The sequence below is a fragment of the Aythya marila genome (genome assembly GCF_965140915.1).
Source record: "Aythya marila genome assembly, chromosome: 13".
Classification (NCBI taxonomy): Eukaryota; Metazoa; Chordata; class Aves; order Anseriformes; family Anatidae; genus Aythya; species Aythya marila.
In genome coordinates, this window is record NC_139054.1 from 12,467,675 (window position 1) to 12,488,648 (window position 20,974).

At 39.3% G+C, this 20,974-nt stretch overlaps 1 protein-coding gene across 3 annotated transcripts in view; it reads left to right on the plus strand.

Annotated features, from left to right (window-relative positions):
* The window catches only part of AFF2 (ALF transcription elongation factor 2), a 326,239-nt gene that overhangs the window by 91,957 nt on the left and 213,308 nt on the right, over positions 1-20,974 (plus strand). For all 3 annotated transcript variants that reach the window (XM_082770464.1, XM_082770463.1, XM_082770465.1), the window contains exon 3: positions 517-1,407. In XM_082770464.1, the coding sequence (XP_082626590.1) occupies positions 517-1,407 (891 nt within the window). The remainder of the gene's footprint in view (positions 1-516; positions 1,408-20,974) is intronic.

Here is a 20,974-nt window from a genome sequence, read left to right on the forward strand (position 1 = left end):
GGAGTTACAATGTAGAAGAGCTTGCAACAGAAGAGTGTCTGTTATAGACTACCTGGCTTCTGTTTATGGCAGAACTATGAGTCAAGGGGGTGAAAGTGCAATAACATATTTAAATAAAATGTGTGATTGCAGTTCAAATGCTGAGTAACCAGTAATTGTACATTCATGTTTTGCGAGATATGAAATGCACAAGCCCAACTTCTCTGACATAAAACCAGCCTGTTTTGTTCATAACATCCATAACTGATGTAATTTAAACATTTCTTTGAGAGCATATTTAAGAAAATGGGAAGCAGTATACAAGTGTTACTCATGCAAGCCTGTTTCAAGAGATTCTTTGAACACAGTTATTGATAGATTCTTCTTACATAACATATGCAAAATGTAATTGAAATTAAATTAAATGTCAGCATGACACCATTAAACAGCTAACATTTGCCATCTTCTAAGACAACTATTCCAAGCATTAACTTCCTAATCAGGAATTTACTCACTTTTTTCCTTTATTTATTCTAGACAAATAAAGGTGATGCTCTTGCAAACCGTGTCCAGAACACATTGGGAAACTATGATGAGATGAAGGACCTGCTAACTAACCATTCCAATCAGAGCCACCTTGTCGGAATCCCAAAGAATTCTGTCCCGCAGACGCCCATCGACAAAAATGAACAGACCTTTTTCCCGGAACAAAGAAACAGGATGATCCCATCTCATCAGATCAGTGGCCACTCATCGACATCAATGCCTCCGCCTTCTTCATTATCATCTAATTCTACTTTGCTACACGGTCACCAGAGCAGCAGGAAGTCGAGGACAGACTGGTCGCGTGGTGGGCACAACTCTAGTGGGGCCCAGCCAAGCCAATCCAGTAGTCAGCAGAGTAGGACAAAGCATAGCTCTTCTCATGACCAGCCACAGGGCAGGTATGAAGACCTCTACAATTGTCAGAGTGAGCAGCATAAAAGTGGAGGAACTGAGGAAACAAACTCTATGGCAGCATCTTCACATTCAAGGCGGCATAATCATTCAAAGTCAGCAGCTGGAGAACATACTTACAAAGAAAACAGTCATTCAAAGTCACCCACAGAGCTTGAGTTTGTAAGTCATGGTCCTGGATCTCCACTTCCTTCCACATCTTTGTTATCTGCAAACAATGGTCTTTCGACCCAGAATTTCCCACCAGGACTTCACTGTAAAAACAGCATGGTCCAGCAAAAGCCTACGGCATATGTTAGGCCTATGGATGGTCAGGACCAGGTACCCAATGACTCGCCTGAACTGAAACCTCCGATAGAAATTGAGAGTGGATATGGAAATCAGTCCTTTGGAACGCTGTTGGAAGGAAAAGTGAACACCCCTAGTTCGAAGAACAAAGTACCAAAGCTTAACATTCCTCCTGTTGGTGAAGTAAGTAGTTCAAAATATCTTTTCTGGTTGAGTATTTCATGCACTGAATACTTGTCTTTGGAAATATGCAGTTCCATTTCCTGGAACTATGTTTTAAAACATTCCTTTTTTTCTAGAATATGCATGACTAACTTTACTTTTGGCAAAGTTTATTGCGATAGTCCCAGTAAGCAATATTTAATGAAATTTTAAAATCACAGATTGGAATATTAACATTGCTTGTTTCCAATTAATATTAAAAGGCTGGGTCTCAGTTGGGTATAATACATTTATACCAGCTAGAATTCTGGACAGAGAACTCTAATATCTTGGTTCATCTGCAGTTTTCACTATTTTGCATATTCAGTTAGGAGGTAGTTTGACATAAATATCACTGTTTTAATCTCTTTAAGGAAAAATGGCAGTCTCCAGACTTCAGCAGTACTAAACAGTTCTACCAGTAAGGAGTTTATTTGCAGAGTTCGCTGAATTCCCATTGCTTTTAATGGAATTAATGTGGCTTAAGTTCTGAGTAATGCTTATGAAAATGTGTCCCATTAAAGCTTTTATGCATTTTGAAGAGCTCTTAATATTGGGATTCAGTCCCAGACTCTGCTACCAACAGTTTAAGCTGTTGAATTTTGTATTGCTGGTCAGTACAATATTCCTGTGAGGAACATTTTAATCTGTTCATATTCATGTCCACTCCAAGCACAGATGTATAATAAGGATACCAATTGAACTATTTACAGTCTGTATACTTATTCTCTTATTCTGAGTTTCTCTAAAGCAGTAACTATTTCAAGGTAGGTTTATAGCGTGTGTATGAGCAGAATTGCAATATGGGTCTTTCATAGTTTTTTGTTTTCTGCAAAATATTTCCCTGTTTGGTAATATTTTTATACTAGGAATGAGGAGTGATGCATTCTTAAGCCACTTTATTGCAAAAGGTCAGCTTTTTCTACTGGAATAATTGTTTCAAGCCAATAATTTGTTTGACTATTTAAAAACTTGATGTTATTTATTAACATTCCAGGCAGCAACAAAGACTGATGTGTTTTGCAGTAGAGCTTGGAATAATTTTCTGGGAACTGCATCTGAAAACAGTAAAAGGCCTATTTATATCAAGTGGAAGCTGAGGGTTGCTTGCAGATGGTGTTTTATTAGAAAATGTATTTGTTAATAAACGTAGCTTTGTACAAGATTACTTTACAGATGTTTCTGTTTATTTTTACCTTAGGTTAAAAATCTGCTGATGTAGATGGCTTCATAGTCTGTTGCGATTTGTCGCTAGCATTGTTTGGCAAGTAAATAATTGCATGCAAAGGAAATAATGATGTTGCAAAAGCAAATACATTTATTCACTTTTGCCATCTATTAACACTATGAGTCAATAGACGTACTTTCAAGTGCAGCATTAATATGAAGTATTTTTGGAAACAGAATGTGTCTTTTGCAACTTGTCTTTTATTTTATTTTTTTTTCTGGTGAAATCCTGACACTGTTGAAATCAATTGAGTTGTTACCAGTTCTTTTTGGGCACAGGATTTCAGCCATGGTCTTTTTTGTGTAGGTCTGAGGATCTCTAACGTGAACTGTTTTTGGAAAGGTTTCTAGTCACAGAGATGAAAAATTAAGTTGTGAAGTTGTTACTATTGCTGCCTTAGTTTATATCTTGTGTAGTGAAAAATACGGGTGTATAATTAATTTCATTTATGATTAGGTAAATGGTAAACTCTAGGCACTTTAGAACTGAATGCAGGTAATAATTTTAAAGCAGTCTCTGTTTCATAAAAGTGAGCAGTGGTTTGAAAAAGGAAAGAAAACCTAAAGCTGTGTTGCGGTGATGTATAACTCTCCTTTCTGATACAGAACATATGACAATAGCCAGACTGATGGATGTTTTGCAGGCAAATCTCCTCCTGAGTTTGGAGGGTTGAATTTTTTTTTTTTTCTCCTGTGTCAGGACTGTGAACTTTGGCCCTCTGTGTTTTTCCACAGATGTGTATCCTGAATTTGATTTACCCTGCGTTCAGCAATAAAACTCCTTCCAATCCAACGTTATAGATAACTGGCTTAGTTTAAGCTTAATCAGAACTGACAGTGCACACCTGTGAAACCCATAACCTTTTCAGAATGACTGCAGCGAGTGGCTCTGTTGTAATCTTTATACAATTGATGTGGAGGCTTATGATCCTTCGGTGGTGCTTATCAATTTATGAACCCTCCCCAGCCACCTCCAGCCATAGTCATCTGCTTGAAACAATTTTGCTCCTGCTCCACAGGTTTCCATCCTAACACTGTTCCAGGTGGTGGTGGTGGTGGTGATCTTCTTCGAACTAGCACTGGGAGTGTTTTGGGGACATTTTTCCATCATTTGTTCTGTAGCCCTCCCATATCTGAGTCCATTTTTCAAGTTGCCAGGTCTACACGTTGAGATTGCACACCAAACTTTTTTCAGTGATTTTTCTCAAAATTTTGCATGCTCTCAAAATAAGGAATTCTGTAGAGAAACAATACTCCTACAGTCCTACAATAATGTCATCTATTAAGATGTGTCATGGTGGGAAAGAAAAAGACAGTTTTTAATATCTTAAGGAGGGGGAAAAAGTAACCAAATATTGGAAGAAGTGGATTTAAAAGATGAGTTCAGAGTGATGTGGAAATATGGTCTCATTTATCATGGCTTAATGGAATAGGATGTTGAGTGCCCTGGAAGCATTCTGCCATGTGTGAGGAAGTGATCAATTTTATAACGTAATTTGTGTCACTTGAGGTGTTGCTCTAAGAATCTTTGCTCATTCTCAGGGCCCAATTCTGCCCTCAGATATGCCCATCCATCTTTCAGCTCCTCTGGAGTGGACAAGGATGTTAATGCTTTGCTGCTGGCATGTCTCCACTGTGCAGTGGATTGTGGTTTAGTGATTTCTGAGCTTATAAAGATTCATGGTGAGTTCACACAGACTTACCAGATTGGGTCAGAACGTGGTGGTAGCAGCTCTTTTGCACCCATGGAATAACCTTTACCTCTCCGTGGATGCTGCTCTGTGATTTCCAGACCCAGACTTACCACAAAGAGCTTGTTCAGACCTGTCTGCACCATGCATGGACACTTCTGGTAGAGGAACGGGAACAGCAGAACTTCCGTAGACTTCGCTTTGTCATTTAAGGATTTCTGTGATCCTTTTGATTTCTTTTGCCTTTCTCCTTTGCTTTACTTATTGCTATAGTTTTCTAAGGCTGAAGGTATAAAACTGTAATGCTTTGGTGCCTTGGGTAAACCCCAATGTAATCACCAGTTCCCAGGCTTGCAGCCCCCAGGATTCAGAAACTGTGAAGCAAACCTTTTGGAACTGGAGGGCCATAAGTCTGTCACGTCTTCTGGGGGGCATGCAGAAATGTACCAGATACCATGACACAGAATTAATAACAACAGCCCTGGAGCTAAAACATAAAATTGATAAGAAGCCTCCAGCCATAAACATTATTTCCTGTTCCTTTCTTATTAACACTGATCTCTTTATTCTGTATTTACATACATACATACATTAATTTTGAGCTTGCATTTAACATTTGGGAAATTGTGGCAAGCCTGGGACATCACAAAGAGCTTTTGTATTATGTGGAATTCCACCTACTTAAATTGTATGATGGCAGATGATTGTTACTTACCAGTCAAGGAGAATTGCATAGCTAAATCCTATATGCATTTATTCAAAAAAGTAGAGGTTAGAGACCATACTAACAACTGATCATCTCTCTGCTGCATTAAAATCCGGAATCTTGATACGTGTATGTGTATTTAAACCTCTAGGAATCAGATGCTTGCAAATTATTTCAAATCAACTAACTCAGCAGGAGATAGTTGAAAGGAAAGCCTGTACTTTTCAGATTGGGCTCAAACACAAATTACTGAGAGTATTGAGTAAAGTAAAGGGTTTTAAGGTCTGTGGGAACATCAGAAGATGTGTTCCTGGAAAATCTTATGCACGGTTCTCTAGAACAATGCATGGATTTCCAATAAATGTTTAGGGACAGGAAATCAAGGGCAATTGAGATAATGTTTGACTCTCTAGGCAGAGTTTTTAAATCTCACTGCACGATTGGCCTCACATTCCTACAAAGTAACAAACGCTCATATACCAAGTTTCCCTAAAAATACAAAGCTAGGAACAAATCCAAACGGCCTACAACATCTATGTCACCACCCACTTAAGTAATAAAAAATGAAGAACTTCTATTTTCACTTTACTTCTAGGAAAATATTTTGACGGGTTCAGTATACTGCAAAGTGATAAGCTTCTGTTACATGTTTCAAATCATTCTGTTATCGCTGCATGTATTGATTAGCTTAGTACTTTCTGAGCTAGCTATAAAAAAGGCTGCTCTCTTTCTGCATTAAAGAGCAAGAAAAATTGACAGGTAGATAACCATATTGATTGAACCTAAATAGTAAATGCAAGGGACCTATATATGCCTTATAAAACTCTTTGTAGGAACCAAAGCCAGTTTAATATCTTTTTTTTTTTTTTTTTTTTTTTTTTTTTTTTTTTTTTTAATTAAATGGAAAGTAGATGTCTTTAACCATCCCCACGCCCTTCTGATATACATGCTTCTCTGGTTGCCAGCTATAGTGCATTACCATAGTTGTGGGCAAATCACTTTTTTTTTTTTTCAAATGCAGGCTTTATCCTTTCCCCAGACTTTGAGCTCTGAAGAAGAATGGACCGAATCAAGCATTAAGCTGAAATCCCTTTGCTTGGTTCATATTTCAAAAGTCTGAGGCCAAAAACAAACCCAAAGAGCAGTATTTCTTGCAGTATTACAGGTTACAGCCATATGTTTTTCATTTGTAAATACTGTGAGAAGTAATGTTCTTGTGATACTTCTAAATGAAGACCATATGACACCACTCGACTGAAGACCTCTTATTGTGGCCTTTCTAAGGCTACTGTCCGATTGCTCGGACAATTGCTAGGAAAAGTATTTTGCAGGAATAGTAAGAGGGCAGTTTGCTATTTTAAATAAAATGTAAAAAGTATTTATGCATCTTTAGGGCCTGAATTTTAACCTTGCATTTTATCTTGGAGACTGCAAAACAGGGCCCATAAAATTAGGTATAGTTAAAAGATCATAGTCGTAAAAAAAGTTTTCTGTTAGAAAAGTGATTTAACTTTTTTTTTTTTTTTTGAAATTCCACAGTGCCCAAGTAGCTGCTTATTAAGTGACTTGTTAGTGATCCAAGTTAAGAGTAAGAAATACTGTTACCCGAATAGCATGATATAATAGTGTCACAAAATAAGATGACCTTAAAGGCTTTGGGGAGAGCAGCACTAGAATTGGTTTTGCTTGAGCAAAGATGGGGGGGCATCACTTAATGGCCTGGGAGGACTGCAGGGTATATGCATAGCTCTGCCAATAGATTTGGTCTGTGACTATGTGACGGTGTCACTTGGTTGGTACTTCTCTAACTTATTATATAGCAAGTTTAATTTTTTGAGTTCTGTAGATTGAACAGAAGTCCAAAATCTTTAAATAATCAATCCTCTTCCCCTTTTTGATGTGTGGTCCTCAGTGGTTTGGTGCATCTGACTAGGAAAGGGGGGCCATAATACTTACTTTCCACCCTTAGAGTAGTATTTTTCAGATTTTTTGTTGAAAAAAACATGGAGCGAGTATACATTATTATGGCTGCTTTTCCATAACTAAAACTGCATCTCTTTTCTACTTGCTCCAGTTAATTTAAGGAAAACATATCAAGCCATATAGAAATCTAGTTAAGCGTTGTGAAATCGTCTTTATGTTGACTGGCAATGTACTTTTGACTAATGACCAGAAGTTGGTAGAGCTGATATTTCAGCATCTTCTTTTCATCTATCTGCATTGCAAATGCACCAGGAAGAATGCTCCTGGATCTTGATGCTCTGCGTAGCTGTCAGCTAAGCCAGGTGCTCTTCCAGAAGTAGTCCAGCAGCGCTAACAAAGCTGGAGCCTTTGCACTATTTGTTAACACTGCTGTGGAACACGACCTGCTTTAGTGACTACCCTGTCTCTGTGAACTGTAAAACAAAGAATGCTCATGTAACAAAAGATGAGAAAGCACCATTTTCAGGTATTTGATTTTTTGCGATGTATGTTTTCACTCAGGGCTGCGAACAGCACGTTGTCGGCTTGTGGAGAGCAGGATTGGCAGATCTGTGGATCTGTGTTTGGCTCACTGTGTGAGAATGAATGGCCATTTGTAAACTTTACAATGAACTAAGTTAAATATTATTTTATCTGACTCAGACCTTTAAAGTAACACACAGCTAGATAGAAGGAACCTATGTAGATGTTCACTGCTCTTTTCAGTCATACCTTTGGGAGTTTTTTTGTTTGTTTTTGTTTTTTTGTTTTTTTGTTTCTTGTTTTTCTCTTTGTAGAGAGCGTAAGAATTATGGTTTTAAGCAGTCCAAGAACACAGATGTCACTTTTTGTTTTTGTTTTAAAGTTCAGGCAAGAGAGTCTGCGCACATTCTTGCCTGGGCAATAACAGCTATTGTGAATCATCACTGGAACTGAACGTGGGGCTTCTCAGGACAACCTTGGCTCCTTTAACAAGAGCTGGGGTTCTTGCTGGCAGATATCATTGACTTTCTCCCAGGGCCACTCACCAAGTGAACATGGTGAAAATATTGCATCCAATACGCTCTTCTTAAATGTATAAAAAGAGGCATAAAGAAAATACAAGAAAATCAGTGAGCACAAACACAGACTCTGAGGGGAAAAAAAGTTCTAATCCTGATGAAAATGGTAGTCAAGTAGAAAATTGGACTTTGCTTTATCTGCTAAGTGTAGATCAGTAAGAAACAACTGGAATGCTCTTGTGCAAATGTCAGGAATCTGGGCAGCCAAATGGTGCAGAAAGTGTGATTAGATATTATAGAAGTAATAGGAAACCAAATAGAAAGCACTGTTTCAGACACAGTGGTAGTGGTTGAGACTGAAATATAGCTAGCAAAAGATAAAGGAGGAGGGATAGCACCATATATTGTCAAGCTGAATGAAGATTTACAGAGAATATTGCAACAACTAAAATAAGGAGTAGGGGAAGATGAGGAAAACCAGGTTACTATGCAACAGAGAGATGTGGTAGACGTGAAGGAAGTGTAGGCACAATCTTAACACACAATGAGTCCTTGCTTCAGTAGGAAGAAGGATGGACAGTGGAAGTGAGGACGTAAACTGGACTCACCACAGGGGAAAGAGGAACTACAGTACTCAGGTGTGGTTGGCTTTCTGGTGGGAATCACAAGAGCAGAAGTGCTTAACTGCTCTTAAACTCATCAAACTCCATCTTGTGAAAAGCTGTGTGCAATATGCGAGCAATTAACCCGTGATCCAGAAGGCAGCAGCCTCCGCTCTATGTTCTGGTTCTTTTACATGCATAAGATGCTTACTTGCATGAATTCCTCTGGCTATTTTGTATGCTTGGCCCATTGACATGCAAAATCATACTAGACTTTAAACCATTAAAGCCGTACCATATGAACCATATTTATAACATACCTTCAAAGTGTGAAAATCAGAGGATGGTTATATATGAGAATTTCTGGATTTATGGCCAGAGTCACCCCACCGCAAGCTAGCTGTCTCTGATTCAAGTATGGAAAAGCATTTAGGAGCTGCAGGTGAAAACATCATATGGGAATACTTTAATAAAAATAAAAATAATAATAATAAAAAAGAGGGAAAGAAAGTTGAACGCATAACTTGGCAACTCTCCATGAACTGCAGATATAGGTTAAAGTTATTTAGTTGGCAGGCGATTGCTGGTGTATTAGCAATGTTGGGGAAAAAAAATCTAATTTCTGTATTTTGGCTTGTGCAGTAAAGAAATTCCTCCCACATAAATATGTTCATTTCACCTTCTGGGAAGTAAAGAAAGGAAACTGTAGCTGCAGTCTGTTATTTAATCTTCCTGAAATTAGCATTTGGTGCTCAGGAAGATTGAAAGATTTAATGCCAATGCCTTCCTCAAAAGAAAGAAATGACACACCACATATGTTTTAGCACTGGTTAGACTGTTAAATGGAATTAATCAAAATCCATGTTAAAATATTTCCATGTGTTAATTAGCAATGGTTTGGAACATTAAAATGCATATTGGCTTGGGAATAAATTAGTGAAGAAATATCAGATTGAGTTTGTGGGCTTTTAATTGCAACATAATATACTGTGTGTTTTAGAAAGGTAGATGTAAATACACAGCTATGAAATGCTATGGCAATGTGCATTTAAAAATCGTGTAATAAAACAATCTAAAACAGGCTTTCGTTATGGCACTGTGATGCCATTTCCCATTTTAAAAGAAACATTAAATCATTCACTCATTTAATAAAGCAAGAAAAAACAGTTTAAAACGCCCAGAGTTTCATCTCGGGCCAAAGGAAGTTTTAAAGTTCCTCCTTTGAAAACCCTGGTGATGCAGCGAGTACCACCAGCAGGCCTCCTGCTGCAAGTAGGCAGAACTTGCTCGTGCCTTTATTGCTGCTGGGTCAGGGCAAAGCTTATTTCCCTTTCCCTCATGCTGTACCCGTAGAGCCACAGGACAGTGTAAATTTAGCTAAATATGTAAACGAGGCCGGACAAATGGAAATGTTCATCCTCTTAAACGAGTACACAGGAGGGAGGCAGCGGTATGGAAGGCGGCGTTGCAGCCACCTGGCTGAGGGTGGAGGCCCTGTGTGGCCTGAGGCCTTCCCTCAGTGTAACACGGCCTCCTCGGCTGCTGAAGGGCGGCATCGAACTGTGACAAAGGGCACCCTGGGGGAAACGACTTCGTGTACACCCAGCACAGGGAACTTGAGAAAAAGGTAGATGATGCCTTTAATTTTATCTGTGCTTGCTGTCTGAGTATCCTCTTGTAGAATAACGTCAAGTGCAAGGAAGAGGTTTGGAGCGCAGAGGGAGAAAAAGACGAGGTAAACCCAGATTCAGTCACTGTCCAGGCTAGTGGACCTGTTTTAGCTTGGATTCGCAAATATCTTTGAGAGGAATTGGTGACCCTCAATCTCCATTAATACTGCCAATTAATACTGTCAGTCTAAACATACTTCAGTTAATACATGCTGCTTTCCCTTGCGCACTTCCTCAGAATAATTTCCCATTGTTATATCTCCCAAATGTACAAACTTCTTGGGTTATATTTCACTGAGCTGCAATTTGTGACACTTTAATCCTCAAGACAAGCTGGCAATTATTTCTGCTGTTTGTAAATATCCAGGCACCCATTTACATTTGCATGTATCTTAAATATAAACGTTGAAACAATTATTTCTTAAATATGTAAACTAAATTTAAAACACTGACACATACCCTTTGAAAACTTAGAAAACCATAAAGATCCTCAGATTGCTTGCAGGAGTCAGGATTTGGATTTTATTAGAGCTTGAGTGAAGGCTGTATGTCTCGGTCAGCAACCTCTGTCTGTGGGGTTTAATCCTTTTTGATGCCCAAACCCCATTACTTCCATGTCATTAGAAACTAAAAATGTGTGAAAATGTGTAAGTTCTAGTAGCACATGCTATTGAAACTTGAATATGCTTAATTAGAAACTCCCTTCACATCCAGGAGTAGCTTTCTTAGGCAGCCTCTCTGTGAAGTAAAACTTAACAGTCTATTGTGCATTGAGAAGAAAGAGGGATCTGTAGCATCTTCCCTTCCCACCAACACATGCAGTTACACATTGACATGAAATATACCACAAATTTAGCTAGGGAAATATTAAGAAGTAATTTTTATTCAAAGCAATTATCCTAGCAACCACAACATTTGCTGCACAATACCATGATCACAAAGGTCAGCAGTTAGCATGGTTTCATGGTGTGGACCACGCACTGTGGTGTCACGGACCACAAATGTTTTGCAGATCCAAGCTTGGGAATCAGGGATTTAGGGCTTTGCCAATGTTTCTGAAAGCAAAACTTTACCATTAACGTTTCCTAGGAAGGTTTGTGGAGTCACAGAAAGCCAACGAGGGGATATGCGCTATCTGTGCCAATGGTTGACGCTTCTTCATTGTCATAAATTATTTCTTCCTCCGCCAGACAGAAAGTTACTTACTGTGCAGAATGCAATGGAGGCAGGGCTGTGTTCAAAGTTTCTGCCTGTGATTGCAAAGAAATGCGTTTAAATCCTAGCAATTTTTGTTTAAATCCTAGAAATTTTGTACTTATAACTGCTATTCCTTTTTCTCTTCAGTGTAGTGATAAATTAGGTTTTGCCTGTTCCTTAAAACATGAAGGTGGCTGATGTGCTGTAATCCAGATATACAAAATAAAACAGAATGAGGCCCTTTTCTAAGGGACGCAGAGGTGACTGTAAAATACAGCCAGGTTAGTCCTGTCTTGCCCTTTAAGTTGTCACTGCTGTGCAAGAAATCCCAATGATTCCACGTGAGGACTAAGAGTTTCAGATTGTGAATAGAAGAAGCAAAATTGGATCACAAATGATAATTCACAATTAGACTTACTCAGGACTGGCAGTAAGAGCTAGTGTAGCAGGAATATAGAGTATTATTGCCCTTCAGAGAAGAAAAATTTAAATTTGCAAATGCTTTTTTTTGTAAACACATTTTATTAAGATGTAACTGCACCTGCATTTCATCAGGAAAATTGTTTGCTACAGTTTTTAGTATACTTTGATGTATTGAATATATTTGATTTACTTTAATAATGTTTTTTCCTCTTTTTATCAGTATTCTACATACTTCAAGTCCCTAATCTGAAATATCAGAACTCTTGAGAGATGGCCTATTTACTTATAATTCTCATTTCATTTTTTCAGAACCAATGTTTTAGCTATAATGAAGGCTTCAGATAAGGAACCAGATTTCAGATGTTTAGCTAAACCAGGAATATCATATTACTATTGACTTTGCTCAATTACAAGAGCCAGGTGATAGCGACTCAAAAAAAAAAAAAAAAAAAAAAAAAAGAGAGAGATGGGTTTCTAGCTCGAGAGTGCACTTTGGCAACAAATTGACAGCAGACCGGTTGCTGTTGTTTGCTTCACACTGTGGAGTGGTCTCAGGGTATGAGCTACATTTCTTTAGGTTAAAATTAAAACGAGAGAAGCTCTGCAGGGATGCCCAGAGCGTGCTCCAGCTGTTCCCCTGGTGCTCAGGAGAAGGTAGATTAGCACCCCTCAGCCCCTTCTCCTCTCCCCTCTACAGAGACCTCTACAGAGGTCTATTTCCCTCTACAGAGTGCCTCCTGTTGTGCTGTGCTTCCTGCGATGAGGATCCAGCTTTATTCTCTTGCACTGGAACTGGTGGTGGCCCAGGATGAATTGAACAGTCATTGACAGTATTACACTAAGTGCAAATGAGCAGGGAGGGAGGAAGGGAGAGTATTACTGACCTCTGCAGCTTGCCTGCAAGAAGTGGAACCACCTGCGTGAGCAGGTAGCAGGAATGGAAAAGACTCTGCCTTCTGTCACTGCTGGCTGCACCTCTATGGGACAGCTAAATCTAGCGTTTTGGGAAGGGAACATGTCTGTAGGTGGTGGAGGTAACTTCCACAAGTCAGAGCATTAAAAGGGAACTGATATTTACAGTCTAGTGTGGGAGATTTTCCATAACAAATTCTGCATGTGGTTTCAGAAGTAGGAGCCCAGAACAATTCTCCGTGCTCTTGGCTGCTCCAGTCATTTCGGTTTCTGGGATGAGGCACACGCCAGGTCACTGAAGGACAGAAGGGAACAGAGACATGAACAGGGAGAGGGATTTCCCCTTTCATTAGCCACAATAAATATGTTTGTTCAAGAACAAATAGCTGGAACAAGCAGACATGCAGCTCTGATGCTGAAGAAAAGGCTATTTGTGTCAAATACATAGGAAATACTGTTCCCAGACAAACCGTTGTAAGGATTGTCCTTTAACAAAGCCAAGTTTATTTGGGATCCTGACTATGTAAAGGCTCTGTATTTCATTCTTTTTCCCATTAGCTAACATGGGGCCCTGTATGGTGAGTAATGATGTGATTGCAGCGAGTTGGCTTTTAAACTATTGAAATAGAGTATAGCACTTTACTGTAAGCTGCCCTTGTACTTCGGTGCTGTCAGAAATCCTTATTGAGTGGGATTTCCAGGTTTAAAGTCAACAGCCAGAGGCGGAAAGAAAAGATGCTATCTCAGTGGCATGCCCTTAATAAAAAGTTTGCTTGAACATAACTCCCTTACGATAGCAAACCTGTGTATAATGGAGGGAGTATTTACTTGGCACTCTCCAGGATTATCCGTGGTATTTTGTTGTAATGTGGGGAGGGGAGAGGGAAGTCCAGAGAGAGACCAAGGCTGCGGCAATGAAGTGTGCTGGGAAACTTGTATGGCTGTCCCGAGCACACAGGTTTTGTGGGGCAGCTGGGTGCACAGAGAAGATGTGGATTGCTCTCGCCAACAGATGTGGAGTCCAGGCTGATGACAAGTCAGTCAGTGCGGTGTGTAAGGCTGTGGCAGAGGACTTGGGAAATGCCTAAAACCTGCTGAGGGTGCGTTACCCACCTCTCCCCAGAGGCTAAAGCCGCTGTCAGGGCTTCTGTGGAATGAGACCGTTTCTTTGTGGGTTTCTTGCAGATCTCACCTTCCTTCTCTTTCTGTGGGTACCTGCTTCTTCAAAATACTGCAAATAAAGTTAGCTGCTGCACTGTGCCTGTGAGCTTGAGCTTTTGCAGGCTTTATAGGATGGTGATTTTTCTGGCAGTGTTATCATAGGTTTGTTTTCTCTGTGTGCATCTTTACAAATACAGATGTAAAATTATATACACGAATACATAGGCTGTCATATGGCCACTTAGATCTACAACCACACTCGCAATAGCAGAGGCTAAAGAGGCTTTTCTTGGCACAGCACTATCATTTCACAATAGATCATGAGTGACGGAAGTGGAAAGGAATTACATATTTTGTTGCCTTGTCTCCTGTGACACAAAGCCACGTGGAGGTCTTCACTGCATCTGGTTTCTGATTTTGGCCCCAAACACAGACAAATACCACAAGCCCTAACAACTGTCGTTTCTAGCCCTCCCTCCAAAAGTGAGTCCCAAGGGAGTTGGTTTTGAGCTGAATGCTTTCTGTTCTGTTCAGTGCTTAAATGTACTGGCATTGCTTGTTTGTCTCTTGCTGAATGGGATCACAAGATTTTTAAATTTCTCTTTGTTCCCTTAGCTACTCTCATACTTAGTTCCTCTAAAAAAGAAGCAATATCAGCTTTGCCCTCAGTGCTGGTGTCACCCGGCTCCCAGCGCTTCCCGTTTCCCCAGCCAGGAGGACTGCTACCTGGGGAAGGGTGCTGGAGCCAGAAGATCTCCACCTGCACCAATGTTACAGCGAGGACAGGGCCTTGCCTTGCAGGCTGTTAGACAGAGGCCATGTCCCAAAGGAGATGGAGGCAGGCCGGGGAGGCAGAGAAGGAAGTGAAAAGTTTAGCTTGTTGTAGGGAGCAGAGCTATATGACAGAGGTTGGAGGAGAGGGGATTATAGTACACACGTGTAAAATGTATTACCAAAGCTTATATACTTGTGTATGTGTATAAGAAATGTGTCCTCCCACCATTTTTCATGTATTTTTACGATGGTGGTGGCTGGACTTTGCGTATGGATTGTTGTAATCCCCCATTCTTGTAGCAAAGCCTTACCTTGGATTGAGTGTCATATTGGTCAAAGAGCATAGCAGGTATTTTGGAGCATAGCTTTCCCTCAGCAGTGATTGCCTTCTGTCTGCTCTGAGGGGGAAAGAATAAGCCACGGGACTGCATTTGCCACAGATCTGTGCCTGAGCTAATAAACTCTGCTGAGAGCTTCAGCTCAGGCTTACACTTTTTTATTTTCCAGCTTGAAACACAAGCTGAGATAACTCAGGTCTGCCGACAATAGACAGCACAAATATTCTTTGAAAGGGTTCCAAATGTTTCAAGACCCAGGTAGCTACAGCGAGGGTTTGTATGTGTGTGTGCATGGAAACATATACCATAAAGGATGTATAAAGCCATCTGAAAATCAAGCAAAATGTGTGCGCAGATCTGTTGTGATTGCCCTTGGAAAAAAAATCATGTATTTGGAAGATTACATAGGATTCCTTTTCTCTTTTTAAAACAAAAAGCCAGCACTGGCATTTTTATGTGTGGCTGTTATGCAAGTCTCCTTAGGGATTACCTTTGACACTGGGCTCTTAAAGTTGCAGCATCTTGCATAACACGCTTGCACAACAAGCACAGCACTTCATAACCAGCAGGTTTAGACCCAAGGCAGGCAGCAGCAATCACAACCACTGACATCGGCTGCAGTGTTTTGTGAGAACAACATGAACTATTCTGAAACCAAAGGGTAGGAAATGGAGTAAAGAAAGCTGTTGGGAATAACAGAAAACAAACAAAATCACCACCACCACATGTGATGGAGTCTGGCACATTTAGCTTTAAGTAACAGAGATATAATTATGTCAAAATTTGGTTATCCTCACATTTGAGTTTATTTACTAAAAAGGAAAAAATCAAAATTTGTGTTCTTGGCAAAGTCAGTGTCATTTTTATTTTTCAGCTTCAATGGAAACAGGTTTTGACCTTTTAAGATTAGGAAGTGAAATGTTTTCTCCTTTTTTTCCTCCCCTATACATCTATACCTACTCCGTAATATGCCAACCTGTGAGACCCAGATATGAACCTACTCTTCTGCAGACACTTTATTTTTACAGACCAAATTTCAAACCCACTGTTGCTTATAGAAATGTTGTCACTGACTTCAGTGGTGTTTGGATCAAGACCTGTACAAATAAATTCAGAGAGAATTTAGAAATTAGCACATACAGATGATGACTGTGTTATAGACGGACGGGACTCAGTATTTGTGCTGTCCTCTTCTAGAGCAGCTCAAAACATCACTACTTTCACTGAAACAAGCTCTTGGGAAAATAAATGGAGAACTTTACAAATACTATAGCTGTTTCAGTATTCATACATAATAAACCCGGCTTCTGTAAATAACTCATTTTATCTGTCAAACATTGTAGGCACATATGCCACATTAACTGTCACTGGGGTCGTAAATAAACAATGTATCTGTCTACACATTACTTATGTCTGGGGGGAACTGCACAAGTACGCAGGGAAAACAGTAAAGAACACATTTTAATTGTAAAATAAAATGTTAGTGTTGCTAGCGCTAATTATTTTAAATACATCTGAACTTAAAACAGTTCATAATTCAATAGAAGATACAAAAAGGCAATAGTCAAACAAAATTGAGTTAATGATGCATCTAGCGTGTATCTCTTAAATGCATTTCTACTACCAGAAGCTCAAGTACAACTCTGGGTGGATGTGACTGTTCCTTTGTTCTTTACAAAAAACACCCCACCCTCCAAAACAAGCAGACAAACAGAAAACAAACAAACAAAAAGGCAAAAAAAAAAAAAAAAAAAAAAAATTTCTATATAAAACTATATACAATTCACTTTGGGGTTTAGAGTGTGGGTCCTGATTCTGGTCTTGCAGTATATCAATAAGTCAGACTTCCATCTGTTTATCACTGTCATGCTGGACTCTTCTTTCTAATAATTTGTTTGCATGATTTCGGCATGGAGCCTGTGCTGTACCAGTAGGTTTTGATCACTTGTAGGCACTAGAGATAGTGAGAGACTTCTAATGAGACACCAAAATATCAGGACAAGTGGATTATCTTAGTTGTTGAGATATGTTCTGTATTCTTCTAATTTATTTATTTTTTTTCTGTAGGCAGGGTTGTCACTTAAAAGACCAACTTTTGATCTATCTTAGAATAATTTGTTTGTTGATGTATGTTTGAAAGCAAACAAATCCAAACCCAACTAACTCACAGGTTCCCTTCAGCCCCTTCTAAATTTGTTGTGCTTTGGTGGAAAAAAATGTTCACCTATCGGCCAGGTATGGATAGAGATAACAGGCTTGACTTATGACAGAGTAAAATTAAGTTGAGCTCTTTGTCTGAGCCGAAGTTACAGTAGATCTTACATTGTTAGGCAATATTATCATTATTAATCATGGAATATTATGATTTAGTGTCCATGCTAACCACTAATCCAGCAAGAGATGTTTTAAAACAAAACAAAGGCTTTTATAAATTCTGTTGTTTGGCCAAAATGCACCTTTTTTATTAATGATCTTTTACCTAAGCTAATGAGCCAGAATATTAAGATTTAAGACATTAGTGCTATTAATGTAATAGCTAATGATGATGAAATTCAGCCTTTAGATTTGTTTCATGGATCTCTTGATAACTTATGAACGGGCAGAATTTGACCCTCCATACGTTGCTGAGACACCAAAATATCACAGTAAAGGACTGAGGTACATTTAATCCTGGGATGATTAAGGCACAAGATAGCTATGTCTTTGAAAATAAATGTCTTTGCTTCTGCTTGGCATGCATATAGCAAAAATCCATCACATGCATCCATTTTATTTTCTTTTGACAATGTTAAATATGTGATAAGCTGTTTTCTGCCACCCACACCATTTCAAGTGGCATGCCAGAAAGCATATACAATCTATAAGGGGCTCTTGTTGCTGGATTTAAACAGCGCAGCTACGAGCAGGATTCCAGCGTGCAGACACCTCTTGTTAACAGCCTTTCCATAGGTGCTTAAGTTCAAATTAACTGTTCTAAAACCCAAATTAGAGTCAAATCTGATGTGAGCCAATTTACTCTGCACAACAATCATGGGCAATGAAAAGTGTTCTGCTAGATTGCTGTTTAAATCGGATCACTATAGCTCCCTCAGTGGGAAAGTATTGCAGAATAACAATGGCCAGCGGCTAAATGTAATTTAATTATTAGGTTTACATATTGGTTGGTTCTTGCATTGTTTAAAAAGAAACATTTTCAGCCAGGTGTACAATGTCTGGCCAGTGTTAGAAATCATTATAAAAAGCTGGAGGAATAATAGACTGATGATCTAACACACATTTAAATTAAGCAAGGTCTGATTGTTGAATGCTGAACTCCAGCAAAGGGTGGTGAGTTCATTTCCATCGAGGGCTGACATTTTGTCCTTTTTGTATATTGCATTGTTAGCGGTATAATGCATACAGCATATGATGATGAAAAGCCTGGAGACCAGGAGTTTGAAAATAAAGCTGCCTTGTGGCTGAAATATCTGTTGTTTCACACAGCAGCTTTCCTGGTTGAGATCACATAGTAAATTGCAGACCCTCCATTTAACATTTAGCTACCAAAGGAAAAGAGAAATAATATGTCACTCCATCTCTATCTTTCATCTGTCTGTTAGACTTTCTCATAACCGAAAGATGCTCCAGATTGCTGAGCGCAAGGTGGGGTAGGCTATCATTGCTCTAGTACTGCACTTTTTTTTCCCCCAAGTCTCTCCTTTTGTATCGTAACAGCAAAATTCCATATCACATCACTGTTTGATATGAAATTGCTTGATAGGGTGTGATGACACATTCATATTATGTTAGCAGCATAATTTAACTGCTCCGTTTTTTTAAAACCATTTGCAAAAGTGCCTGAAATGTGTGCATTATAAAATAGGGTCATTACAGCTATAGTTGAATTGGCATTTCAGTAATAAACCCTTTGTAGAGGGCTAGATGTTAATGCAAATCTTTTATCATTATAAATATGAATCAGTCAGCAACAATATGTATTGACTTCAATAAACGGACACTGGAAAACCTGATTTTTCTGAATGCTGATACAGTGACTGTCAAAGTCCCTGCATCATGCCACCAAAATGTTCTCGGCAATGTTTCTGTCGGCGTGGTGCACGTCCAGTAGGTCGTTTCTCTCTCCTCTGAGGGAGGAGTGCTGCTTGTGGCTCAGCTGGCACCGCAGGTCAGGAGCTGCTGACATCTACTGTGTTTGAGGGAAGGAGGTTGTAGTGGGCTGCTGTCTTTTAAACATAGCCTCAGTTTGTGCCTCAGTAGGTATTTCATACAGGTGCAAAAGAACACCTCATTTGACTCTGTGGCATCGTGGATCCAGCCCTCTGTCTTTACTCAAGTGAATCCTACTGTGATAAATAGGAGTGTCCCTCAGTAAAACCAGTACCGCCCTTTGCACTCTGTTTTTGAAAAGTGTTTTTCATGCTGTTTTGAGAATAGAAGTGTGTCTATATTGCATATAGAGATCCGAACAAAAAGATTTTTATACCAGAGCTTCTTGTCTCATTCTTCTCTTGATCTTTCTCTCTAAGGAAGTTACTTCAGCTGTGCTTCTCTGAGGGATAAAAGGCATCCCCACAGTGAACTGAGAGCATCTCCTGTTGAAAACAGGAGGCTAAATGCTGAGCTCAGGTTTGGATTTGAAGTAGGTTAGCGGATACCTGAAGAATCCCTCCAGGTATGGCTCTCTGACAGCACAACCTCACTTACAGTCCCATATGCATTTCCCTTTTCCAGAATAAAAGAAGGAACAGTTGCCTAAGCTTCAGCATCAAACCTTATGTTCATTCTTACTTAAGGAATTGAATTGGCTGCATTGACTTAGGTTTTACCAGGGTTTAGCCCATTGGAGCATCCCTCCTTGGAGTAGCAGCTGCAAGCTCAGCGTGGCCAGAGAGCAGAACACCAGCTCACAAAAGATGTGACATGGCAGGTGGCTGCCTACAGAGGGTCATGAATAACAAAGATCAACAGACATTGGTACTTGATTGGTACCAGTGCTTCCTCCATTAAGAGAATACCAGATATATGTGCCTGTCAGTAATTACACGGTTTATGTTGTCATTTCAGATATGGGGCTCCTTTTCTGCTCAGTTTCACTAACTCTGTTTTATGCTCTGCCAATGAAACCAGCAAGTAAACTCACAACACCGTGTTTTTTCCACTGAACGTTTTCTGTGTACTTCTTTGTCATCTACTAGCGCCCTTTATAATCTGTGCCATATTATCGTGCCATTTGTAGTATGATCCTGTAATGCTGGGCTTGGTGAGACTCATGCAACAGAGTAATTCCTTCAGTCTGTTCAGAGGCTCAGAGATTTTCTGCTCCTTTGCTAAATATTGGGGTTACCTTCAGCTGAATCCTCCCCCAAAACATGACTTTTCCCTGTGCAATAAATTCAATGGCACTTAGTGTGTCACAGCTAAAGAGAATATTTATGAATTACCATGAATAAACAAGACCCATTCCCTGCTGTATGTCCATTAAAGAATGAAGTGGTGGAATTTGGTCTCCTTAGGCAGTCTGTGATCGATAGAAATTTAAACTTTAAAATATTTAGCTTTTTTAAAAATAATTATTTAAAATGTTGTTGTAGTAGAAGCACATACCACCTAGAAGTGGATACCAGGCAAAAATACAAATAGCCTTTCTCAATTTCAGTTCACTTTGTTTAAATTTAGAATAGTGTTGGATGACTTTTTGAATGCTTGTTCACTCAATAGACACATAAAAGTCATATCTGCCTGCATGGTCTATTTACTTTTTAGGTCAAATTTGACACATGTAAGTGTTATTTCAGAAGCGTAATCACTCAACTTGTTGCTAGTTTCAGGGTGTTTTTTTTTTTTATACTTAGCTTCTTGTGAATTGAATTAAATGGCTAGAAGAT